This window comes from Heterodontus francisci, chromosome 37 (genome assembly GCF_036365525.1).
Source record: "Heterodontus francisci isolate sHetFra1 chromosome 37, sHetFra1.hap1, whole genome shotgun sequence".
In the NCBI taxonomy this organism is placed as follows: Eukaryota; Metazoa; Chordata; class Chondrichthyes; order Heterodontiformes; family Heterodontidae; genus Heterodontus; species Heterodontus francisci.
The window spans coordinates 5,704,524-5,732,245 of NC_090407.1; the positions used below are offsets into that span (position 1 = coordinate 5,704,524).

The 27,722-nt window shown below is 41.4% G+C and overlaps 1 protein-coding gene across 5 annotated transcripts in view; it reads right to left on the minus strand.

Annotated features, from left to right (window-relative positions):
- Nucleotides 1–19,308: 19,308 nt before the first annotated feature.
- The window catches only part of pex14 (peroxisomal biogenesis factor 14), a 253,197-nt gene continuing 244,783 nt past the window's right edge, over nucleotides 19,309–27,722 (minus strand). For all 5 annotated transcript variants that reach the window (XM_068016938.1, XM_068016935.1, XM_068016937.1 and 2 more), the window contains 2 exons: nucleotides 23,118–23,209; nucleotides 19,309–21,149 (listed from right to left, as the gene is read on the minus strand). In XM_068016938.1, coding sequence (XP_067873039.1) covers nucleotides 20,711–21,149; nucleotides 23,118–23,209 — 531 coding nt within the window. In that variant the 3' untranslated portion in view covers nucleotides 19,309–20,710. The remainder of the gene's footprint in view (nucleotides 21,150–23,117; nucleotides 23,210–27,722) is intronic.

Consider the following 27,722-nt stretch of genomic DNA (forward strand, 5'->3'; position numbering starts at 1 on the left):
ACTCGCTCCCACAGGGAGTGGTTGAGATGAATAGTATCGATGCATTTAAGGGGAAGCTGGATAAACATATGAGGGAGAAAGGAAGAGGAGAAGGGTTGGATAAAGTAGGGTGGAAGGAGGCTCATGTGGAGCATAAACACTGTCATAGACCAGTTGGGCTGAATGGCCAGATTCAATGCTGTAGACACTGAGTAAGTCCAAGTTTTCCCTCCCATTCCCTAGATTCTCTGCAACAGGTACCATTCTCTAGCCAAGAATGTGCTTCTAGGCCTCTGTCAGTGCCTCCCTGTGACTCAGTGAGGAAGCACAGTGACTTATCATGCAGCTTTCTCTCCTAGGGCCTTCACTTAGTCTCTCTCTCTCTCTCTGTGTTAAGCCAGAGAGATTGCGATCTCTCTATATGGGAAACATTGGGCTCAAGATTCCTATCCAAGCACAGAATTCCACACCATATGTTGTAATTCAGATACCAAGGGATGAGGTAAAGGCCAAAACCAACTTGGAGTTCAGAAAACATTCATGGCTTACTTGAGCTTTAACTGTGAAGCTTATGACATCATTGGAAACCGCGAATGATTACTGACCGACTCCCAGGTACACAATAGATTGGAGGAATAAGCAGCTCTATGGATTGTGTTTGCAATTCAATCTAATGGACATATGCCTCTATGGATGAGAACTGTAGGCTAGTCTAATTACTCCTCCTGAAATGATTCCCCAGATCAATTTTAATGCCCTGTACAATGGATCCGAAGAACTGAGTTCCTGTCACTTGGGAAGAGCACTTGGGAAGCCATTTCAATGGAATAAAAGTTTAAAGGATTGCAGTGAGAGAGGGCATGTAGGATGCAAGCAGCCATGCATTCCAGGAAATGCAGTTAGTATAGGTGATGATTGGAATAAAGAGTAAAATACTTCACAAAGTAAGCAGAGAGGAAAGGAACGAAAAAGTAAAAAGAAAATTGGAAAGGGAGTATTTTCAAAACTTGTGATTTAGGAGATTGGGTTCAATACAGAGCAACAAATGGTTGATGATGAATTCAGAAGCATCCAGGGTTCCGAATTATTTGGAGGCTGAGATGTGCACAGTTACAAACCCTAAAACAGCAAGCATACCGTGCATAATAAAAACGGAAAATGCAAGAAATACTCAGCAAGTCAGGCAGCATCTGTGGCGAGAGAAACAGAGTTAATGCTTCAAGTTGATGAGTGCACAGTACACCTTAGTAACAAACAATTCCTCTGCAGTCTTTGTTTTATGCAATATAACCATAAAAACAGACCTACTTTACAAACTCTTCAAAAAATCTCAAGTTCCCATTTACATAAAGGACTTCCTTTCAAATTCCTCCTGTCCTGAAGGTATTGCCAATCGCTCAATAGGACTTCAAGAGCAATAGCCTTTTCTCAGAATCTTACCCCCAAATGACCATCCTTCATGTGAACCTAGGCAGTGAGAGGCAGTAGAATATTTTTTCAATTTTACAACTTACAGTTTTACAATTTATATCAATGACTCAGATGAGGGGAGCAATGGCATGGTAGCTAAATCTGCAGATGACACAAAGATAGGTAGGAAAGTATGTTGTGAAGAGGACATGAGGAAGTTGCAGACTGATATAGATAGATTGAGTGAGTGGGCAAAAATGTGGCAGATGGTGTATAATGTGGGAAAATGTGAAGTTGTTCACTTTGGCAGGAAGAATAAAAAAGCAGAGTATTACTTAAACAGGGAACGACTGCAGAATTCCGAGGTGCATGAGTCCGAAAAAGTTAGTATACAAGTACAGCAAGTAATAAAGAAAGCTAATGAAATGCTATCCTTTACTACGAGAGGAATTGAAAATAAAAGTAAGGATGTTATGCTTCAGTCATACAAGGCATTGGTGAGACCACATCTCGAATACTGTGTGCAGTTCTGGTCTCCTTATTAAAGGAAGGATGTGAATGCGTCAAAGACGGTTCAGAGGAGGTTTACTAGATTGATACCTGGAATGAGTGGGTTGTCTTATGAGGAAAGGTTGGACAGACTGGGCTTGTTTTCACTGGAGTTTAGAAGAGTGAGGGGAGACTTGATTGAAGTTTATAAGATCCCGAACAGTCTTGACCAGGTGGATGTGGAAAGGAAGTTTCCTCTTGTGGGTGAGTCCAGAACTAGGGGGCACTGTTTGAAAATTAGAGGTCGGCCTTTAAGGACAGAGATGAGGAGAATTTTTTTCTCTGAGGGTTGTGCGACTTTGGAATTCTCTGCCTCAAAAGGTGGGTGGAGGCGGGGTCATTGAATATTTTTAAGGAAGGTGTAGATAGATTCTTGTTAGGCAAGGGAATCAAAGATTATCAGGGGTAGATGGGAGTGTGGAATTCGAGACAGAAACAGATCAGCCATGATCTTATTGAATGGTGGAGCAGACTCGAGGGACCAAATGGCCTATTTCTGTTCCTAATTCGTATGTTCGTATATAATATTCAACTATGGAAAGCATCACAGTCCAGCCTACTCCTGTTCATACCCAATACCTACATTCACACTCCCAGCAGGAGTGGGACCCCTAACTAATTTGTTTTCTTTTCTCTCTCCTTTAACAGCTCAGGGTGTCGAAGTCATTGGCAGCACTGGTAAAGAAAGAAAGACTTTAATTTCTCTAGTGCCTTTCACAAGCACCGGACATCTCAAAGTGCTTTACAGCCAATGAAGTACTTTTGAGTGTAGTTGCTGTTGTAATGTTGGAAATGCAGCAGCTTTTGCGCACAGCAAGATCCCACAAACAGCTGTGTGATAATAACCAATCTATTTTTGTGATGTTGATTGAGGGATAAATATTGGCCAGGACACCGGGGAGAACTCTCTTGCTCCTCTTTGAAATAGTGCCATGGGATCTTTTATGTCCTCCTGAGAGGGCAGACGGAGCCTCTGTTTAACACCTCATCCAAAAGACAGCACAGCACTCCCTCAGTACTGCACTAGAGTGTCAGCATTGATTTTTGCATGAAAGTCCTGGTGTAGGACTTGAACACACAAGCTTCTGACCCAGGGGTGAATGCTACTAACTGAGTCATGGCTGTCACTTCACAGCAGTCAACTCAGCACAGACCAAGGATCAAACCTGGGGCTTACTATGGATGCATTTGGGAACAGATGCATCAACAAAGTCACTGGGGCATCTCCTTAAATCTCCTCCCCACCTCCATCTTGTAAACTGTGTTATCTCCGCTAGCCAATCAGGTCCTTGCAGCACACACCATTATCCAAAGAAGAAAGAGACCGGTGACCTGGTTCTCGATGTCACCTGCAGAACTGGGTGTCCAGAAAGCAGCAAGATTGGCCCTTGAGTTCTGTTCAAATAACAAAAAAGCTGCAGTGGATTGAAACTCCTGCCATTTGACTCGGTGGAGTCTTTATGACAGTAAACTGCTGAGAATTCTTCAGAAAAAGCACTGAAAGGCGCAGATTCTGGTCAGTTTGGGTTTGCTATCTGAGCCATAGCAGAGCTGGGGATTGAGCTGCACGGCTGCTCAACTCACAGAAAAATGTCTAACTAAACTGATATTTTAGGGCTGAACAACAAACTAGACCAAGAAGTGCATTAGGTTAAGCAGCCCAGCTCATAGCCCATGAGCTATTGTTGTATTTACACTACTGTAGCCACAGAGTTCTATTGTACACAGTTTTACATACAATACACAGGGCTAACAGCATAGTATAGACATGGAGCATTACGTTTCACATTATGATGGATGTGAGCTTCAAGGGTTAAACTTGTTTTGTATTTTCCATCAAGCATCATTATAAAACCCTGTTTAGAGCAGACAATACAATTAAATTGATGGTTTATAAACGAATAAGACGTATTCTGTGACAGATTTTTCCCTAAAACTATCTGAAAGAGGCACGGATGAGGCTTTCAGTTCAGCTGTTGACAATTGTTCTAACTTGTAAATGTAAAGTGCATTTGTACCTGTCCCTCAGGTATGACACCAGACGTCAAACAATCAGCACATTGATGATAAAGTGCATTAAAATTGCCAATTTCTGTCATTCCACTCACCTCATATTGAAAATGATCTCACTTTTCATTTCAAAAAGTGAATATAATATTATTTCCACATCACTGAGCTCTTTCCAACAATGTCCCTTGTAACTACTGGTCTACTAATATGGTTAAAATGTCATTTTTGATTAATTTCTTTTTTAATCTCTTCGTCAACACACTGCAATTGTTAAAAACCCCTCCGTGAGCCTCATACAGATTGATACAAAGCTATGTGTAAAAGGTTTCCTTTTGCTTATTATTTCACTGAACTTGTAAAATAACTAAGTTAAAGGCATCATTAAACACCTGTTTCCTATATTATTTATTAATACAATGCAACGCAGATTATTAACACAGATAGAAACCTGCTGGCTCCCACTGTAAAGAACAGTATTCTCATTCTGAGGGTTCAGTTCCAATCTGAGTTTCCAGTTATTTTAATTCAATCTCCCACTGTAAGGCTACTGGATGGAACAGATCATGTTCCACAGTTCTATCTTGTGGGGGAAGACATCACCAGGGAGATGAACTCTGATTATTATTAACCTTTCTGTAGATATTCTGTTTCAAGGCTGAGCCAATGTGTCTTGGAGATAGATGTTCACTCTAGCCTACCAGCATTCATGCTCACCCATCTAAAGTTTGCAAATCTGAGTTACAAACAGCACTGGGACTTCATATCATGATGAGCAGCTGGTTAAGAATTAGGTACCTTCAGTACTGGGACCAGCTTGACAGGGAATGCTTGCCAAAAAGTTTGAATTTCAATATCACCAGCCTTTTTAAAAATTTGTTTGTGGGATGTTGGCATCACTGGCTAGGCCAGAATTTATTGCCCATCCCTAACTGCCCTTGAGAAGGTTGTGGTGAGCTGCCTTCTTGAACCGCTGAACTCCTTGGGGTGTAGGTACACCCACAGTGCTGTTTGGAAGGGAGTTGCAGGATTTTGGCCCAGCGGCAGTGAAGGAATGGCAATATAGTTCCAAGTCAGGTTGGTGTGTGGCTTGGCGGTGTTCCCATGCATCTGTTGCTCTTGTCCTTCTAGTTGGTAGAGGTCGTGGGTTTGGAAGTTGCTGTCTAAGGAGCCTTGGTGAGTTGCTGCAATGCATTTTGTAGCCTATACTAATTAGACAGGTACGCTGACATTTATTGCTGAAGAATGGGATTGGAGGTTATATACATTGATGTAGGTACTGGTGCTAAAATATTTACGAAATTGTTTGGTTCAAATGCTGGTGTAAATTGTGAAAATGTCGCATTTAGGCAATGTGACTGCCAGGGTTCACTGGACTGTAACTTTGGTCCTCCATTTGCCAATATGTCTTCACGCATTGATCTACTTAACCATGGCCCTTATGGCCACCTTTGATGCCCTTAACTCCAAGCACACCCTTTACCCTCTCTCCCATCCCAGCTGATCCTCCTGGTATGCCCGCATTTTTGCTCCCTCAAGTCCAAAAGGTGAAGACTTCAGTGCATCTGGTGGATAACGGCTTTTGCCATTCACCACCAGATCTGGCTCTGGTCTACATTCTCCACCCTCCATAAACATCAGCTCATCCAAACACTCTGCTGCCCGTATCCAATCCCGCGCCAATTGCTGCTTACCCCATCATCTCTGTTCTTGCTGACCGACATTCGCTCCTGTTCTCCAATATCTCAAATTTAAAATCCCAAGTTCCAGAGAGCAAAATCAAGGGGGTTGGAAGTTCTGTCACCAACAGTGATGCAAAGAGAGGGCAAGGATGCAAAGGCGGCTGGAGTCAGAACAATGGAGCAATGCTGACGATATATGGGGCTGTAGGAGATTGATGAGATTAAGGGTGGGCAAAGCCCTGAAGGAATTTATGGCAGGGGACAGGATATGTGCAGAAGAGTGTTGGACAAACCGGAGTTTAGGAAGGGTGAAGTTAAGAAGAAGTGTTAGAGAAGTTGAATCCATAACATTTATAAGTAAGTTGCACTCGTTCTTTAAGAAATAAATAGAAAATAGCAGTTGATGTTAGGTCACAGCTTCAGTATCATCCTTCACTGAACCAGACAGCATCATTATGTCCCATCACACAACTTGACCCCTTGATGCCATGGGTCTCATTTGGGCTTCAAGCAAACAGAAACCAGTGACTCCTCCCTGCCAAATCCACTTTTACCTTAAAACAATGAGAGACAAAATGTCGTACCAAGTGGTTGATGATTTTTAATGCAAAACAATAAAAGAATGTAATATTTTTATAAATCATGGCGATATTGGAGTACTAAATTTGTGACAGGTCCACCTGTTCTGAACCCTAATTTTACCTGAGTACTGTGAAAGTGGAGGGTAAACATTACCAGGTTGCTCTTGTTCTGGTAAAGTACAAGTTCATATTATGAAGATGCTTCTATATTTTTTTTTAAAGTTTTTTTTTTTGAGGACTCATTTAAATTGTGAAGATGGATTCATTGGAAGGCTGAAGATTTCATAAATGCTGGACTTTGCTTTGTTGTTGATAGTTCACAAAGGACACTGAGATGTTGTTCGAAAACAACCTTTGCTGGAAATCATGCGCTTTGGGCTCAATAAATAACAGAAACCTGGGTGACCTGTGGAAGATGTTTACAGAGAAGCCACATGTCAAGGTTTATGGAGGTCAAGATGTTGACTTTTTGTTTGGAGTTTGAACGTCTTTGAAGACACTTGGTGTTTTCCTGACAAGGAAAAATAAACCACCTAGAGCTCAGCTCTTTCTCTACCTCTATGAAGAAACCTTGCAAAGATCCAGGGTGGGAGAGCTAAACTGCCTGGTGCTGCATCTCGAATACTGTGTACAGTTTTAGTCTCCTTATTTAAAGAAGGATGTAAATGCTTTGGAGGCGGTTCAGAGGAGGTTTGCCAGATTGATACCTGGAATGAGTGGGTTGTCGTTTGAGGAAAGGTTGGACAGACTGGGCTTGTATTCACTGAAGTTTAGAAGAGTGAGGGGAGACTTGATTGAAGTTTATAAGATCCTGAATGGTTTTGACAAGGTGGATGTGGTGAGGATGTATCCTGTTGTGGGTGTCCAGAACTAGGGAGCACTGTTTTAAAATTAGGGGTCGCCCTTTTAGGACAGAGATGAGGAGACATTTCTCAGAGGGTTGTACAACTTTGGAACTCACTGCCTCAGAAGCTGGTGGAGGCGGGTCATTGAATATTTTTAAGGTGGGGGTAGATAGATTCTTGTTAGGCAAGGGAATCAAGGGTTATCGGGGGTAGATAGGAGTGTGGAATTTGAAACACAAAGAGATCAGCCAAGATCTTATTGAATGGTGGAGCAGGCTCGAGGGGCCGAATGGTCTATTTCTGCTCCTAATTCGTATGTTCGTATGTCCTGAGAAGTTGGAAAAGCCTGCCAGATTAATTCTTAATGCCACCTGAAAAAAACTGCTTTAGAAAAGATCCCAGTGATCCGTCTCCAAATACCTGGACGCCAGACCAAAAGGGACAACTGACTTCCTTCCATATCTTTTTATTTCTTCAAGAATTAGCAGGCTAAAGTATTCTTTTTTCTTTATAACAGACCTCTGCAGAGAGAACTTCTGTATTTTCTTTCAGTGTGTGTGTGCGTGTGTGGAATTCAAAAAGGGAACTTTCATATTTCAATCTGTGTGTTAACGCTTTGCTTCATTACTCGTTAACTCTTGTTCGATAATAAACTGATAATTTTGCTGTTTATTAAAGAAATCTGGTTGGTGTATTTTATTCTGGGATAAAGAGTAGAGTATATGGTTGACTGCATCGGTAACTGGGTAAACATTTAAAGATATGTTGTGACCTGTGGAGAAGTGGAACTAGAAAAGACAGTGCACTCCTCCCAGCTCAGTCGTAACAATTTTCTGCTTGTATACACGCCCCCACCCTGAATTATGCTTCATTAAACACCAATTTGGGGGTTTGTATAAGAAGTTAAGCTGAATTGACTTATGGACATCAAACACCTGTAAAAGTAGAAAGACATACCAGCTGTTTCCCAGAATCACAGCAGCACTCCCCACCCAATTACAAATAATAAACTGTTAAATGTGCTTTGTGGTAGTATTCATTGAAATCTATAGGTTAACAAAAGTCTTACACAAGGCCTGTAGCAAAAACACTATCTTTTCATTTGGTTGACCTACATAAACTGAATTTGAAAGAATTTAAACCAACAAGTTCTTTCTTGTTAATGCACATTTCTAGAAACCGAGTTCCTCCTTTTCCTTTCAGAAAGTGCTATAGCACACAAAGATCTCACAAGTGTCACTTATTAAGAGTGGTAATCACTCATTTTGGTTTAGGGACATGATCCAAATTGACATTTGTCGTTCTTAAAATTACCACAGCTCCTATGCTCGAATCCGTCTGTAATTTGTGTCACGCTCACTAATGGTAAATGTCACTCCTAACATTTCCTCAAGACTGACAGCTCCGCACCACTCTCAAACAGAAACCAGGACAATTAAAGCATTTCAGCTGAAGGATTTTACCACTTAATATTTTGCCAGAAACAAATATATAAGCAGCAAATATCCTTATTGTCAATCTCAACAGAATAAATACAACCCCTTTAAGCAATGCATGCCCTTTAAAATTTTAACATTATTTATGTATAAACTTCTGTCCAAATGATTTCTTCTAAATATTGAATACTGAATAATGTATACAGAAGCTGTACAAATGTGCAAAACCCAAAGAATAGTTTTCATTTTTCAAAATTCATTGGTAAAAGGGAGGGGATGACGATGAAAAGTTTTGGACTGGTGTTACAAAATGATGCAGTAAGTTTATCCTAGTTGTTGATTACAGCCAGATAATCAGCCAAAGCTCTGGAATACCGGCATAACCCCAACACAGGGCAAGAAAATTCAGCAGGGGTTGCATCTCAGACCACACAGGCAAATTGTGGCTTCGTTGGTAGCATTGTCACCTCTGAGCCAGAAGGTTGTGGGTTCAAGTCCCACTCCAGAGACTTGAATGCAAAAGTCAATGCTAACACTCCAGTGCAGTACTGACAGAGTGCTGCACTGGCAGAGGAGCTGTCTTGCAGAAGAGTCATTAAACTGAGGCTCTACTTGCCCTCCCAGGTGAACATAACAGATCCCATGGCACAATTTCAAAGAAGAGCAGGGGAATAATTCACTGTGTCCTGGTCAATATTTATACCACAATCAACATCATAAAAACAGATTATCTGGTCATTATCACATTGCTGTTTGTGGGAGCTTGCTGTGTGCAAATTGGCTGCTGCATTTCCTATATTACAACAGTGGACTACTCTTCAAAAAGTACTTTGTTGGCTTTAAAGTGCTTTGGAATGTCTGATGATCACGAAAGGCGCTATGAAACTGAAGTCTTTTTTCCTTTTTCTCCAAAGCTGACCACAGAGCAACTTCAGGGGAGAAGCTATGAAGATCTCAGCAGTCACTTGTCTGCAATCTGCCTGGTCTAAGAGGCAATAAGGATAAAATAGATGACAAGAAATAAATCTAATTACATTTCAAAATGGATACAAATAAGAGCTCAAGGTGATTTTTTAAAAACCCTCAACGTACAAATGTCTAGATTTTTGTCAGTGCATTTTATCATTTTTCTCTTACTTACCACTTGCCTTCCCTATCTAAACCTTCTGTTCTCAGCAGAGCCTTGACATGGGAGAGTCAATTCAAACATTAAGGTTACACTGGGGCACTCAAAATCAATTCTTATCTAACCAGGAACAGATGGTTCTCAAAAAGAGCATATCACCAGTATCCCTTTAAAAGGAATAAAATTCTGATGTTTATCTGGGTCTGTTTTATGTTTAAATATTTTATTTCAGGGCAGATGTAGAAGTCCAGCCCATCGCAGGAGCAGTGCAGCACAATACAACCCACTCTTCAGTCTCAACTATTCTGTTGAGTCCACCAGGGAGGAAAGATCTGAGGGACAGTTATCCTGAGCCAGCCCCTTCCCAGATTGATTAGGAGACTGCTATGAGACCTGGGCAGAAAAGAAAGAGATTTTATATAATGCACACACAATTTTGGATTTAGAAATTCTGCTGGTTTGTCCCTTGTCATCAGCACTCTATTCAAAGTTATTCAAATAATCAAATAATAAGGATAGAGAGCAACAACATATAAAGATTTTATTCTTAAAGTGGACACTGCCTCTTTGAGGCATTTCTATGAACTTAATTTACATCACATCAGGGTAACAGGTAAATGGATCTGAGTTATTAAAGAGGAATAAATTAGTTCTACAACATAATAAGGAATGTCATGAAACTTACCTTCCACCACTAGATGTCACTACTTCATTTAATACATGCATTTTTAGTGTAAAAGGGATTGTGACAGATAATGCATTTTGTCAGTCTTTTCCAAACTAAATTAATTTAATGGTTGAAAGTCACATCTTTCACACCCTCATCATTAGCAACGAAGTAAGATTGTCTAGTTTTTCTAATGCTAAAGACTTACCAGACAAGAATGAATCACCTATGTTCACTGATTTGATGAATAAATTAATGGCATGGTGGGAAGACAAGAAATTTCATCTTAAATAATCAATGGTTGAAACTAATGTCTTACATTTTTTTTCAAATAGATTTGAGCTCAGTGGTAACATTTTACATCGAAGTGAGCAAATGGAAATAGATTCCAAATAGAAAATCTGAAGAGATCTTTAATGAGCGTCACTACAGCGTCATACATACTAATTGTATGGTAATGGTATGGTAACATGGTACACTAATGGTATGTTAACATGGTACACTAATGGAAATGTTAACATTGCAGTTATATTACTAGACTAGTAATCCAGAGACCCAAGTTCAAATCTCACCATTTAAATTTCAATTCAGTTAATCAAATAAAGGTGGAATAAAAAGCTAGTATCAGTAATGGTGACCATGAACCAACTAGATTGTTGTAAAAACCCATCAGGTTCAATAATGGCCTTTAGAGAAGGAAAGTTGCTGTCCTTATCCAGTCTATATGTGACTCCAGACCCACAGCAATGTGGTTGATTCTTAATTGCCCAGCAAGCCATTGAGTTGTATCAAAAACTGCTACCAGTGATTCAAGGCAGCAGCTCACTACCACCTTCTGAAGGGTAATTAGGGATGGGCAATAAATACCGGCCTTGCCAGCGATGCTCATATCCCATGGATGAATAGGAAAAAAGCCGACCTGTGCTTGCTATAATTCTTCCTTTATTCCCAAGATTAAAGGTCAGAGTAGCTGCCTTCAACATCAAGGCAGCATTCAACCATCAAGGAGCCCTCGGAAAATGGGAGTCAAAGGGAATACTATCCTGTGACTGCTGTAATTCCTGAGATAAATGAAGATGGTTGTGGTCAACGTTCCCTCTAAGCTGAACGGCAGTGCAACAAGCCAAAGTTTCCCACAGACCGCGCACAGTCAGCCCTTTTGCTACCACGTGTGCAAAGCCATGCAATAAAAATTTAAAGGGCCTCTGCCCTACAAAAAAAGAGGATACGTCCGTTGTGATTGTTGCAGGCTGTTCATTACAGCCCTAGGACATCATTATAAGAGATCCTCAGGAAGTGTCTTCACCACCATCTTCATCAATGACCTTCCCTCTGTCAAAAGTTCAGGTGTGGACTATTCATTGTCAATTCCATGCTGTTCAACTTCATTCACAACTCTGCTGATAATGATGCAGCCCATACCAGACTTTCTTTCTTTTGGGCCTCCTTATCTCGAGAGACAATGGATACGCGCCTGGAGGTGGTCAGTGGTTTGTGAAGCAGCGCCTGGAGTGGCTATAAAGGCCAATTCTGGAGTGACAGGCTCTTCCACAGGTGCTGCAGAGAAATTTGTTTGTCGGGGCTGTTGCACAGTTGGCTCTCCCCTTGCACCTCTGTCTTTTTTCCTGCCAACTACTAAGTCTCTTCAACTCGCCACATTTTAGCCCTGTCTTTATGGCTGTCTGCCAGCTCTGGTCAGGTAATTCAGGTTTAAGCTAACAAGGGCCAAGCAATGACCATCTCAAACAAGAGAAAGCACCCCCGACAATGAAGCACTTCCCCTAGTACTGCATTGATTATGTGCTCAGATCTTGGAGCGGGTCTGAACTCATGAATCCTTAAATGATAATCATAATAGTTAACCAGCCAGCACTTGCGTAGTCTTTTCTTAAACTACACACACAGCAATTACAATTGCTGCGCCAACGGCCAAATCACACAGCCGCCTTCATTTAGATCACAATTCAAGTTGAGTTGGCTTGTTCAGAGGTAATGAAGCAGAAATGCCCAGGGGAATTTGGCTGTAAACATTTCTTCCAGTTTAAAACTTTGCACCATTAGGTCAAAGCAACAACAGGAACAAATTCAATAGTTTCAGTTGGCAAATCCCAGGTTAGGAAGTGTTTCTTACAGACAGCATATGCATTAAACACATATGGTAGAAGGCTGTGCACTAGGATTCACTTAAGCACGTACTATAGTGGAAATATTAGGCTGGATCATTAATTGTGGGATGCACTATGGTAGTTATGAAGCAGCCAAGGTGCTCTCAAAGTGATCCCAGATCACAGTAAATAAATGAATCAGTTTGCATGCAGGTTACTCAAAAAGCAAGCTTCGTCAAAAACAAACTGAAAACCTTCCTTTGACTGCGGCAAAGAACTGGAACTAATTGGGAATGCTGGCCTACACCATTGCTGAAAATCCAGAGACACATCCCTCCTCCTCAAAGAGTCCTAGGATTTTTCATCACAGGTTGGTTGAAGTTTTAGCTTCTGCTAACACTCTGTGGGACAAATAAGGTACTCCACTGAGCCAGTTGACTATTACTTTACATATCCAATGTTGGCATCAACACTTGATAAAGTTTCTATATACATATAAACGTACTCTAAACACACAAATATAAACCTGGTTTCAAATATAAACTAAATGCTATGGTGCCCCTTTTGCAATAGTACTGTATTTCTATTGATTTAAATTACCACCAGCTGGCTGACTTAGAACTAAGAGTAAATATATTACTACACTTCATCCTTGATGGCACCTGCGTCCTACTCTCCCAGATTTCCTCCCCACACCCGCTTCCACTTTACAAACCTCATCAAAATCCACCTCTTTGACCATGACTTTGGTTTCCTCCTGCTCCTACCTTTAACGCCCATCTGTTTCCCTTATGCCCTTCTGTGAAGTGCCTTGGAATGTTCATTACAATAAAGGTGCTACAGAAATGCAAGTAGGTGTGGTTGATAATTTATTGAGGAATAGGAATCAGAAATGGTTTCACCACTAACCCTGGAAACAAGGGCATCTAAAAGCAAAAAAATGTGCAGGATATTATAATCAAATACAATTGTATTATTTTCCTTTTTTGAAATACATTACAGTCCTACAACAAAACTTAGCGAGGAACCAACCTGAAGAGAAATGAATACAACAGGTATAGACTGAAAATCTTTTATTTATTTCTATCCACTTTTACTATGACGTGATCAATACATTCAGGTAGATTCAGCTACATTGAGCAATACTCCAAAACACCAGAGGGAATGTCAGGATCAAACACTCCCATGTAATTAAAACCATTCCACACTCTCCACTTGCCCAATACTCATCAGGTGTCATGTCTGAACTACCAGGCAAGACAGTCTCTGCAAGGTACAGTTGCAATACTGTAAAATCTACAGTTGCAGTCTTAACATTGTGGGCAAGAAACAGCTAAAATGATATCTAATTTTCGGTTAGTGGCGTAAACACTATGTGAAGGTTTGTCTAAAATTTCAATGGTCTAAGTGATTAAAAGTGGTTAAAACAGTAGCAAAAGCCAAAAGGGAAAGTTGTCAGAACATCGACTTTGATTTTAGCTCCAGATAAATTTATGGGAAGAGGTTGTAAAATCTGGTTTGCCAGCAGGTGAACATCTTCACAACAAAAAAAGTCACAAACTCAACTAAATTGAGCAGGAAATGTTTCTAAGGCAACATGGACAATGAGTTCTGATGAAAGGCCATAGACCTGTAACATTAACTCTGTTTCTCTCTCCACAGATGCTGTCAGACCTGCTGTGTATTTCCAGCACTTTGTTTTTATTTCCGATTTCCAGCATCTGCAGTATTTCGCTTTTATTTTGTTTTTGTATTTTGTTGCAGTCGATGATGGGAAGTCACAAGATCACGATCAACAATACTGCAAAGCGTAAAAGTACGTCAGTGACATCAGTACTGGAAAATCAAAGGATGCTCTGACCAATAGTAACAATGTGTTCATTTCAAATTAATGTATAGAGTTGCATGTAATGAAAATAGTCATAAAATAAGTTTTGGTGCCATTTTAGACGGTTGTGAAGCATATCTCAAACTCTAGCTGAGATTTAACTGTTAGGTTAATATGAACATAAAGAAAAATGAAGTCTGATTACACAACCCTAGCAGGGTATAACCAATACGGCTGTATTTATCGCATTGTTCCAGTAGTTCAATCAGAAAATATCAATGTTACTTTTATAACCAAAGGTGGAAATGGTCTTAATGAGAATTTTTTTAAAGCTACTTTTTGGAATAAAACTATTAAGAAGGTCTTTAAAAACACTTTACACACCTGCACCATATGAGATATTCGGTTGATCCACTGGTCATCTTTTCACCAAGGTGCCCATGATAATGCCCACGATATTTTTTGCACGGTATCAATTAAATTAAACATTGACGATCATGAAAACTACACAGAAATTATGGAAGTCCACGAATGCCACTTTGGTTTTCTTTAGCATGGCTGCTCCATTGATGAATCATCTTAGATATGTTACACACTTCTGGAACTGCACTCTTGAATACTTTGATGATTCACTTGCCACCATCTTGGATATCTCCAAACCTTTTGATATAGCCTGGCACCATGCACTTCTAAACATTACCACCATTATATGGATGCTCCGTCAAAGTTATGTTCATGGCTATCTAGCTTCCACTCAAAATTGTTCTACATGTGCTAAAAGTGATCCTTTCTTTTCAACTCACTGGTTTCCCCAAACTCATACTGTTTCTCACCTATATCAATAATGCTCTCCATTCATCGTCCACTCTCTTGCTGATGCTTTCACCAAATTCCTTCAGATCCACGAGTCCTTGATGAAAGTTTCATGAGATTGCTGGCAAGTTCAACAAATAGCTACTTTCCTTTAGATGGATCCACATAGTCCTCCTTTGATTCACTATCTCCTCTGATGTCAAACGGAACTCCAGATCTTGTACATTGCTAAAACTAACTCCAAGGAGATGTTTTTCCTGCTTTATTTCTCAATAACTCTCTACAAACCCATCCAAGACTTGAATGCTGCCTCTATATCTGGGGAGGATCTTCTAGTCCCTCCCTCAGACACCTGGGCATGGTGCAAGAAAAAATTGGCTTTCTGATTGTTGATTCTTTTCTGACCTGTAGCCTCCAACCTATGTCCCTCTGTGCTGATCTTTCCTATTATGTTTATTTTATCAATATTGCAATGGTCATTGCAACTCTGACGTCTTTTAGTTCCTTCTAAGCTCCAAATAAGCAACCATAAATATTCTTTCTCTTGCCTGCCTCCTCAATCTATGAGATTCATTACTGATTTCCTTTTTTGTTCCAAATCATTTTTTTCCTAGGAACTCTTTACCTCCTTCAGTTTTCTCTTCCACCTACTTCATTCAGGCTTTCTAAAGCTACACTCGGCTTCACCTAATTGCTACTACAGTTCCAGTTACCTCATCTCCCCATTTTCCACCTGGTCGTCAAACAACATAGAAGGCAGCCATTCGGCAAATTGTGTGAATGCTGACTCAGTAAAAAGCAACACACCTCGCTCAAGTTTCTCAGCAAAGTGAAATTTGAGAGAAAACTACTGGAATTCTGAAATACTTTGCTAGATACTATTGGTACCTTATGAAATTTTGGTCCCAAACACAGCAGGCAAATGGAATTATAGCAGCTGTAACTACTTGGTCATGAATTCGTTCGCTGACAACATCCTTTCCCTGAAACAAACATAGATGAACTGCTGCCTCAAGCTACAGACACAGTGAGAATTAAATAAGCTGCACACACAGGTATTTAGTCACTGTCAGGACTCAGATTTGCTAACCACCATGCTTTGCTATGGTTCAATTTTAAGCTGGCTTCAGATACTGGTCTGGCAGCAAAATCAACCTAGAAAAGACAAGCTATTATGCAACTTACTAAAGACCTCCTAAGGTCAAAGATTCAAACAGAATTAATATAGATTTAATATTTTACTTCTACTGTAAAAGAAGTGAAACTTAGTCAAATAGGAAAAATTTCCATATTGTACCTTTTTATATGATTTCAGTGAGATGGAACAATGTGAATTAAAGATTGACTTTCGATAATACGTACCTTTAAGAGTTCCCATACCTCTGTGATGAGAGAGAAGCTAAGAAACTCTCTCGATTCAGCTGTATTTCAGTAAGTTACGTGTCCCAGATAATTTTCATTAGTACAATTTTCTGTGCCCAGAAATTAATGGTGTCAGAAGATTCATTAATGTCTAGTTCAGTCATGTTTTGAGGTGTTAATGTATGCAAGTTTATAGATTGAAGGCAGTAGACAAATTTGATGTCTCAAATCAGGGGTCATCTCGTAACGAAGACAGTAAGGTCTTGATTTTCTCCTCCACTGCCCCAACCCTCCATTTCCCAATGAGTAGATATGCTGGCCCAAAATGTATCCACATTTTAAAAATTTGTTCATGGGACATGGATGCACTGGCTAGGCCAGCATTTATTGCCCATCCCTAATTGCCCTTGAACTGAGTAGTGGCTTGCTAGGCCATTTCAGAGGGCATTTAAGAGTCAACCACATTGCTGTGGGTCTGGAGTCACCTGTAGGCCAGACCTAGTAAGGACATTAGTGAACCAGATGGGTTTTTACAACAATCGACAATGGTTCCATGGTCACCATTAGATTAGATTTTTTTTTTCAAATTCCAGATTTTATTAATTGAATTCAAATTGCACCATCTGCCATGGTGGGATTCAAACCCATGTGCCCAGAACATTAGCCTCGGCTCTGGATTACTAATCCAGTGACATTACCACTATGCCACTGCCTTCCCCATAATACGTGGGCAAGCACATGCAAATTAAATTTTAATGAGGGAATGGCCCTTGCCACATTACCCACCACTTGCCCCAATTGTTGGCCCACACCAACTTAACATTAATAGATGGGGCTTTGGTGGCGACCTTCTTCATGCCACCGTACCAGGCCCCCAAAAGCTGTGTAGAAAGTCTTTGGTCGTAATCTGAATGGCCTGCTTCCTATATGTAGATGACGCCTGTCAGAAGCATGGCAGGGGTCACTTGTAGGGTAAAATCCTATCCCACTGAACATGCACCACCTCTATAAAATCCAGGCCTCACATTTAACACCTCTGAAATCAAAGACTTCTTTTGGCATGAAGACACTGCCATTGCTGCTCATCCCCAGTTCAACATCGGAGTTCAGCTTTCAACTCACTTTCAGTAATTCATAATATCATATTTAATGGATATCTGTTCGCTCTTTCACACACATGACACACATAAGGGTGCAACTTTCAATTCACAGTCTGGTCTACCATTTTCCTATGAACAGAAGTGCTTTGGAAGAAAGTGTCAACCCCAAGATGTCCCAACAGGCTTTATAGCCATTGAAGTATTTTTGAAGTGTCGTCACTGTTGTAATGTAGGAAACATGGCAGTAATTTCCACACAGTAAGTTAATGATCAGATAATCTTTTTAGTGATATTAGTTGAGGGATAAATATTGGCCAGGACATCGGGAGAACTCCCTGCTCTTCTTCGAATAGCGCCATGGAACCTTTTACATCTACATGAGATGGCAAACGGGGCCTTGGTTTAATGCCTTATTTGAAATATGGCACCTGCAAAGTGAAGCAGTCCCTAAGTACTGCATTAGTGTTTGTTAAAATTATGTGCTCAAGTCCCCTGAGTGGTACCTGAACCTACGACCATCTGCTCAGAGGTGAGAAGGCTACCTAACCCAGGGCTAACACCCAAACACCGGTGTGTGGTTCCATTAAAAGGAGCCAGCAAGATATCAGGAACCTAAATTATGAGAAATTTCTAAGCAATTTGAGCTTGACTTTTTTTTTCGGAAAAGAAGGGACTTCAGAGTGACTGAATTGAGAGTTTCATGACTATAAGGCAGTTTGATGAAGTCTATCCAGGTAAATTGCTCACTATGGTGCAGGTTTATGGCATCAGGGGACAGAAATTAAAACTAAGTTTAGGAGTAAGAAGGAAAGTCAGGTAGCCTTTGTTTTTACACAAAAATGATAAACCTGGGAACAAACATTGATGGGTTTCTGCAGCAAGGAAGGAGTGATGGAATTGTGGAGAAGGCAGGGTCAAGATCAAACAAAAAGGTATGGATCTGTTGGGTCAATAGGGTTAGATGAAGAGGGGTGGGAGGAGGCTCATGTGGAACATAAATGTCAGCACAGACCAGTTGGGCTGAATGGCCTGTTTCTGTGCTGTAAATTCTATGTAACAGCCTCTCCCCATTCCCAACAATTCTAGTATTCTAAGTATCTTGATTTATCTGGGATTGTATTTTAATAAAATCAAATAGCATATGGTTAAAATTCAATCCATAAGCTTCTGTTGTTTTTTTTTGGGCCTCCAAGCAAATCATTTAATGTGGTGCAACATATGTCTCAAATTCCCACAAATCACGTACAGTCTAAATTGCTGCCAGTAATCTGCAATTTTGCACAGAAAGTCGGAGGGGTTGGTTTCTGAGTGAATTTGAATGGTACTAAATCACTAGCCCATCTAAATCATTTGTCCTAATGGTGCCATTTTTAATTGGTGCTTTAGCACAACAACACTGGAGCCAAGCAGACGGCTACATTTCCGGACCAGTGATTAACCACATTTTATTCACCACCTTGCTGTGAAAGTTTATTTTTAATGCTCGTCATGGTCTATTGACACTAAATTAAATATCATCTCTGAGCCTGTGTTAGATAAGTAAACAAATAGGAACTCCTTCTATCATAAAGGTCAGGGCATGTTTTCATCATAAAATTTACTTGTGAAGTAACTTCAATACAAGTGCAAAACTGTATAATTTAAATGTTTGATTAAAATAATTACCACTGAAATAATTACTCAGCAATCAAAGACCTCCAGGCAAAATACGCTGGTTCGCAATGTTTGAAAATAAACACCTTCTTGCTTGAAAGGCATTGCGATGATATTTGGGCCGAAGGCGGGGTAAATTATAAAAAGCAGGCTGCAACATTAAGGTTTACTAATTACAAAAACAATGTATTCAATTTATTTTCGTTGGATACAACACCCCCATCCTCTGCCCCAAATGTCACTGAGCCTTTAATGTGGTTTTCATCCCAGTGTATCTTAAATAATTTTAAAGCAACAGTACCACTTGGATTGCCTACATCAGAAACTGTATTTTGGAATTAACGAAAACATGTATCAAACCATTTCATGTGCTTTACTGCAAAGTTCAATTTAAATGCTACATACACATTTCTGGAAAAATATGACCTCATTCTCCACCATATTTCGTCATTTTATATTAAAAACTTTCTTGGTGTCAAAATGATTAAAGCAAAGGTGTTTAAAACGCAGAGTGTTGTTGCTTCTCCAACCCTACCCCGACAACAAAAAAAGGACACGAGATAACAGCACTTTGCTTACTGAACTGTTGAAACTCTCTGCACTGATTAGGAACTGGACTAGAAGAAAAGGGAGCAATGTCTGATGGATGTGGCATATCAAAGTGTCACTATTGGGTCATAATTGAAATCAATTTCTTCCAAATTCAGGATTCTCTGCGATGGTTTTATAGTGAGGTACTGTGACACTCAATTTGACATTGAAACTCCTCTTTTATATCTCAGTCTATTGAGATTATACAAATAATGGTATAAAGGTGACAGAAAAATTTCTTGAACTTGAACCATAAAGTTGCTTGAAAAGCTTTTTGCCTAACAAAAGAAAATCAACACTGTCACAATCCCACCCCTTAGGGCTATTACCAGTCTATGTGAGTGTGTGCACTGCAATTACAGCCACACCCAAATAGAAAGTTATTCCAATGCAAACATAAAATTTCCATTCACTCCCATTATACAATAATCTGAACCCAAACTTATCATTTCTAGCCATGCTCCTAGCAAGCTTCAACTGTACCAGGTCTTGGAGGTGCTTCTAGCAGCCATATGGACTGCTGACACCCACTGAAGCATTGTTACTGGCACTACTTCTTCACACTATCTCTTCACATAAAAGGTGGGTCTGGATTCCCAATCATGTTTCCTTGGTTGATTGGGCATCACAGCTGACAAAATACATCACAAGCAAGGTGTTGGAATTGTGCTGGGGTTTTAGCTTACAACCAGGTAGATTGCAGGTGGATATTTTGACCTCTTCACCAATGAGGCAATTCACCTTCCATGTCGTGAACCCTGAACTCTTCTGATTTGGTCATGCAATAATGTTGCACCAAAGTGCAAATGGGTGTAAATAGCCACACATATTCATCTGGTGTTTACAGATGTCACAGGGTTATTTTCCGGATTGCAAAAATTCATTGCTCAGGATGCAATAAGCATGTATTTACAGTAAATTAATGGAATTATGGGCATTCTGTTCATGGAGTTTATCACAAGATCACATTTGCTAATTAGTCAATGTCATTTTCATTACTGGCACCTTCTGGACGCCGTAGTTTATCCACTTGTTCATTTATCTGTCCGTCACCACCCCGTCTATCCTCTGTTTGCACATTCAGACAATCGTCCTCATCCACATGACTGACATCATCATCTTCATCCTCATCTTCATTCTCTTGCTTTTTTTCTTCTTCCCCTTGGACTTCCATCCTCACTTGACTTTTAACATCTACTTTGTTGCTGTTAATGACATGGCTACTGAGATTCCCCCCTTCAGGGCTATGGTTCTCGGTGACTGGCGAGGAAGCAGCAGATTCAATGCTGACAGGTGAGATGTCGCTGCTGCTGTTGTTGTGATTGACTGTTACAGAAGTGGCTATTGTAGATGGTTTGACAGGAATCTGCCAAGAGGGTATCTTTGGAGCTGAAGGCGAAGATGGGAACTGTCGCCTACAACCAAAGTACGAGATTATGAATGTTCATGACAAAATCTCAGTAAAATCTACTGGAAATAACTACTGCATCTTTAAATTCTATTTAGAGTGTGGTACACTAATATTCTGAAAGAGTAAGGTTTTTTTTGCACAGAAGTGACATGGTTTTCTCCCCCCCATTGGGAGTCTACACTGAATTTAAATAGTGCAAGAAATAAAGATTGTATTCCCATTTGACTTTAAGAGCATTATGATTCTGAATTTTGTTTATTTCAAACTCCATGGAGAACCTCCACTTTCAATTTAGTTTAGTTTAGAGATACAGCACTGAAACAGGCCCTTCGGCCCACCGAGTCTGTGCCGACCATCAACCACCCATTTATACTAATCCTACACTAATCCCATATTCCTACCACATCCCCACCTGTCCCTATATTTCCCTACCACCTACCTATACTAGGGACAATTTGTAATGGCCAATTTACCTACCAACCTGCAAGTCTTTTGGCTTGTGGGAGGAAACCGGAGCACCCGGAGAAAACCCACGCAGACACAGGGAGAACTTGCAAACTCCACACAGGCAGTACCCAGAATTGAACCTGGGTCACTGGAGCTGTGAGGCTGTTGTTAACAGTCACTTTGCCTCAATTGCTATTTCCAATTAAAAGACAATGGCCCAGATTTTACTGTAATAATACTGGCAACTTCTGGAATTCGCAAATGCACAGTTAAATGTGGAAATCTAGAAGCTGCTGTCAGAGATACCCTACTCCTCCACAGGGTGCACTGTTACAGTCCTCGTCACTAGATTTGACACTGAAATCACTGCAACACGTGAACTTGCTGTACTTGCCACTAGCTCCAGACTAAAAGCTAGGCTGATATATTTAGAAGTGAATGAGTTTAATGGTATAATAAGTGATAATTACTGAACTTGTCTGGCTCTGAAAAAATAATTTTATAAGTGTGGAGTCTCATTCCCTCAGAATAAAATTAATGTTGCAGATTTTAAAAAATTAAAAAAACTTTTTCTGATTGTCTTATCTCTCGGCCTTAATCCTATCAGTTTGTCCCAATTTTTATTTTGCTTCTTGCACATGATTTAAATGTGATTTATATTTTCTGTTTTTTTTAACTTCCTGGTTGAGACTATAACCGCCAAATGAGAATTCTTCAATCTGAGTCTCACTGTTGCACTGCTCACACGTGCCACAGATCCCTGTACAGAGCGTGCACTGAAACAGATACCAACAAATGCTGACAAGCCAGAAAAAAGTCTCTGGGCAACTGCCAATGAGGTGAATGGTGAAAGCTGTGCCTTCCTTGTGAAGAGCAAAACCAGGCCATTGCTGTCTTTCCAATTGTGTGAAGGAGGGATAATTCTACTGAGAAGTCTGGGACTTTTTAGGGATATTTTTGGAGCAAAGTTCTGGATTTTGGAATGGCCCCTCTCATGACTAGCAGTGATTGAGCAGGGATTTTGGTTTAAGCTGGGTTTCTGATGTGAGTTCGGTTTCAGGACTTTTAAGGGCTAATTCCCAAAGGTCCAGCACCTTTTTCTTACCTTGGCACTGGGCAGCAGATTGGTTACAAAGAAGGGACTGATAGGTTATCTGGTTCAATAGTTAATTCATGTTCTCATTTCAGGCTTCTAAAAGGCATTCACAAATGAAATGGTGCAAAAAACTCATACATGTGTACACAGAGTGGGATTTCCTGGGCAAAAAACTCTTGATGAAGTCAATAGCTGCACTAGTTGTGATCGTCTAACGCATTGTAGACCGAGAACTGAATCTATGACCCACTGCTCTGTATGCTTTACCCATTGGACTTTTGGGGAAGCTCATCTTAAGTCTTTACTCAGTGGTAATGTGTTTCAGAAACCTTTCTTTTTGGCAAATCAGTACCCTTTGCACAGAAAATAAATACTGCAGTTTACTTGTCCTTTCATACAGATTTCAGTACTAGCGCAGATCAACTTTACCTGCTTAGGAGAAGTCCTTTCAATGAGGTGATCTCAGCTTTCAATTCATTAACACTCTGAGATTCCAGAAGCCAATTTGTTGAGGAGGCAGCCTAAGGAAACCAGAATGAAACTGCAGGTCAGGTTTATGTTTCAAAAGTATTTTTAAAAATATATACAAACATATTTTCAACTGAGCTTGCCATCGGCTATGGAAAGTTAGAAATTCCAATTAGTCACTGAGGCACGTCTTCATATAACATACCACTTTTCTTGTAAGGTATTTTTATGTTGTTTGTTAATTCTTCTGCCCCATGTTTCTCCCCACTCTCGGCCTAAGATGAGGAGTTGCTGACCTGATTGCGGGGCTCTGTTACTGATGTTCTCGACACCAATTTAAAAGAATGGTCCTTCCCTCAGCCAGTAGGTCGTTATCAGCATTAAGACAAATTCCTCTGCATCAAGTTTCAGGATCATAAAAGGCACATTTTCTCCCAAGAGAGAAGAGGGACTACGGAAGCTACACTTTTAGTGGTCAAGTCTTTGCAACAAAATTGGCCCAGTCCTGTGTTCTGGTACGCAGCGATCAGAATTATACTGCATGTGGATACAACATGTAGGGGTGTGCATTGGTCAACGCAAACAGATGGACCGCTGGGTTGAGCACTACCTAGAACTGTACTCCAGGGAGAATGCTGTCACTGAGACTGCCCTCAATGCAGCCCAGCCTCTACCAGTCATGGATGAGCTGGACATACAGCCAACCAAATCGGAACTCAGTGATGCCATTGATTCCCTAGCCAGCGGAAAAGCCCCTGGGAAGGACAGCATTACCCCTGAAATAATCAAGAGTGCCAAGCCTGCTATACTCTCAGCACTACATGAACTGCTATGCCTGTGCTGGGACGAGGGAGCAGTACCCCAGGACATGCGCGATGCCAACATCATCACCCTCTATAAAAACAAAGGTGACCGCGGTGACTGCAACAACTACCGTGGAATCTCCCTGCTCAGCATAGTGGGGAAAGTCTTTGCTCGAGTCGCTCTGAACAGGCTCCAGAAGCTGGCCGAGCGCGTCTACCCTGAGGCACAGTGTGGCTTTCGTGCAGAGAGATCGACTATTGACATGCTGTTCTCCCTTCGTCAGATACAGGAGAAATGCCGTGAACAACAGATGCCCCTCTACATTGCTTTCATTGATCTCACCAAAGCCTTTGACCTCGTCAGCAGACGTGGTCTCTTCAGACTACTAGAAAAGATCGGATGTCCACCAAAGCTACTAAGTATCATCACCTCATTCCATGACAATATGAAAGGCACAATTCAACATGGTGGCTCCTCATCAGAGCCCTTTCCTATCCTGAGTGGTGTGAAACAGGGCTGTGTTCTCGCACCCACACTTTTTGGGATTTTCTTCTCCCTGCTGCTTTCACATGCGTTCAAATCCTCTGAAGAAGGAATTTTCCTCCACACAAGATCAGGGGGCAGGTTGTTCAACCTTGCCCGTCTAAGAGCGAAGTCCAAAGTACGGAAAGTCCTCATCAGAGAACTCCTCTTTGCTGACGATGCTGCTTTAACATCTCACACTGAAGAATGCCTGCAGAGTCTCATCGACAGGTTTGCGTCTGCCTGCAATGAATTTGGCCTAACCATCAGCCTCAAGAAAACGAACATCATGGGGCAGGATGTCAGAAATGCTCCATCCATCAATATTGGCGACCACGCTCTGGAAGTGGTTCAAGAGTTCACCTACCTAGGCTCAACTATCACCAGTAACCTGTCTCTAGATGCAGAAATCAACAAGCGCATGGGTAAGGCTTCCACTGCTATGTTCAGACTGGCCAAGAGAGTGTGGGAAAATGGCGCACTGACACGGAACACAAAAGTCCGAGTGTATCAGGCCTGTGTCCTCAGTACCTTGCTCTACGGCAGCGAGGCCTGGACAACGTATGCCAGCCAAGAGCGACGTCTCAATTCATTCCATCTTCGCTGCCTTCGGAGAATACTTGGCATCAGGTGGCAGGACTATATCTCCAACACAGAAGTCCTTGAAGCGGCCAACATCCCCAGCTTATACACACTACTGAGTCAGCGGCGCTTGAGATGGCTTGGCCATGTGAGCCGCATGGAAGATGGCAGGATCCCCAAAGACACATTGTACAGCGAGCTCGCCACTGGTATCAGACCCACCGGCCGTCCATGTCTCCGTTATAAAGACGTCTGCAAACGCGACATGAAATCGTGTGACATTGATCACAAGTCGTGGGAGTCAGTTGCCAGCATTCGCCAGAGCTGGCGGGCAGCCATAAAGACAGGGCTAAATTGTGGCGAGTCGAAGAGACTTAGTAGTTGGCAGGAAAAAAGACAGAGGCGCAAGGGGAGAGCCAACTGTGCAACAGCCCCAACAAACAAATTTCTCTGCAGCACCTGTGGAAGAGCCTGTCACTCCAGAATTGGCCTTTATAGCCACTCCAGGCGCTGCTTCACAAACCACTGACCACCTCCAGGCGCGTATCCATTGTCTCTCGAGATAAGGAGGCCCAAAAGAAGAAAATTGGTCAGGGATTATGTTGCCATGTTCTGGTTCTTTCGAAATGCCAGAAAAGGAAATCTGCCATTGATTTTGTTCAAAAACGGAAGGATTGAGCCCCATCCCAGTTGTTATACTTTACCACAAATGCCTCACCTCTGCAGTGCATGATCACAATGACACAATGACTGAAGCACTAACCAAACAGCTCAAAATTCTAGGAAATTTGGATTTAATTGTAGTGACCTCTTTGACTGAAATTTGGAGCAACTTGGGAACTTGAAATATATACAATCGAGTGACATTTAACTGCAGTACTGAAAGAGTGATGTACTGTCAGAAATGCTGTCTATCGAAAGAGAGGTTAAACTGAGGTCCTGTCTGCCTTTTGAGGTGGATGCCAAGGATCCAATGGCTCTAGTCAAAGAAAAGCAGGTGTCCTGATCAATATTTATCCCTCAAAAACATTAATAAAAACAGATTACCTGCTCATTATTTAATTGCTGTTTGTTGTACCTTGCAGTGCACAAATTGCCGCCATGTTTCTTACATTACAACAGTGATTATACTTTAGAAAGTACTTCAATGGCTGTAAACTATTTTGAGAAATCCTGAGGTTGTGAATATATAAATGCATTTTTTTCTCTTTATCAAAAAACACATGGACCAACTCAAATGCAAAATGATGCGGAGAGGGAGAAAACTATGGTGACTAGTGAACCAAAAAACAAGTTTGCAATGAGAGAAAAAATGTCTCCAAGAAAGTTTTCTACATGACAGCTCCAGCTCAACATTACTGCCAATGACGAGAACAAAACGTTAAGGATTGACCAGTGATTAAAGCAGAGGAAAAGGAAGATATATTTAAGAAACATAGAACTAAAAGGGACATTTATACTGCAATAACATCAATGATAAGAGTTTCATTTTATGCTGGTGCTGCACTGGCTAAAACTAACCCGACATGTAGAGGAACAAATAAGTGCAACACTGCCTTGAAAGGATCGGTGCTTCATTCGTTTCCCCAACACTGGCTGGAATTTTATGGTGGGAGGACGGGAGCCGTCCTCCGACGTAAAAGTCAGCGTCGAACCCGCTTCCACCTCGCCTGGGGATCCGTTCTGTATTTTACGGGACCCCAGGCTTTAATTGTGCTGAGGCGGGACTTCCACCCACTTGAGGGAGTGGGCCAGTGGCTCTTAGTCCCAGCAGCGCCACCAGGAGCGGTGACCACTGCTGGGACTACAGCCCAGCCGAAGATAGAAGACGACATGCAGCCAGGAGGAAAGGTAAGATTTGGTTGCCTCACCGGGGGTAATCGGTTGGGCCCCGGCGAGGCAAGGGTGGTCGGTTGCAGGGGAAGGTGGGGGGCGTGTTGGGTGGTGGGGATGGTTGGGGTAGCGGGCCGCACCCCCCCCCAGGATGATTGGCAGCTGCCTGGTTTTCCCAGGTGGCCTTTCCCGGCTCCAGGACGCCTGCTTGCCACGCGTAAAATCCGCATGGAGTTGGGCGAAGGCCCTTAAGTGGTCGTTAAGTGACTTGATTGTCCTGGGGCGGGCGGGCCGTTTTTCAACCCCCACCCCCCCCCCCCCCCACATAAAGGGCGACGGAGGGGGGAGCAGGTTGGGAAATCCTCCCAGAGCCTCCAGCTCAATTTTACGCCACCCCCCCACCACCATCCTACTCGTTGGGGTGGCGTAAAATTTCAGCCACTATTTTTTATGTATAATAAAGCTTAAAATTATGCTACCCTCAAAATGAGGTCCAAGCGCTTCTTTAAAATATGGTATGGGTACTGAAGACAGCATGTTCAGTTCAAAGCCTCAATATGCCTTTGATCTCAAGTTCAGCAAATTATAGGGTTTTTTTTTAAAAGGACAAGAGGTATTTCATACATTGATTCCATTTTAACCACACAGATGGGATTGTGTTTTCCAATTGTTGCCAGGTGTGAGAAACAGGTCAACAATTAACACATTGTCCACCTAAAAGGGTTAATATTTGATTGCCTGGTTACTGAGAAGAAATTATTTTTCAAAGGCAACTTCCTGTACACCTCACTCCATACTTATGCAGGAGAAATGTTCTAAGAATTG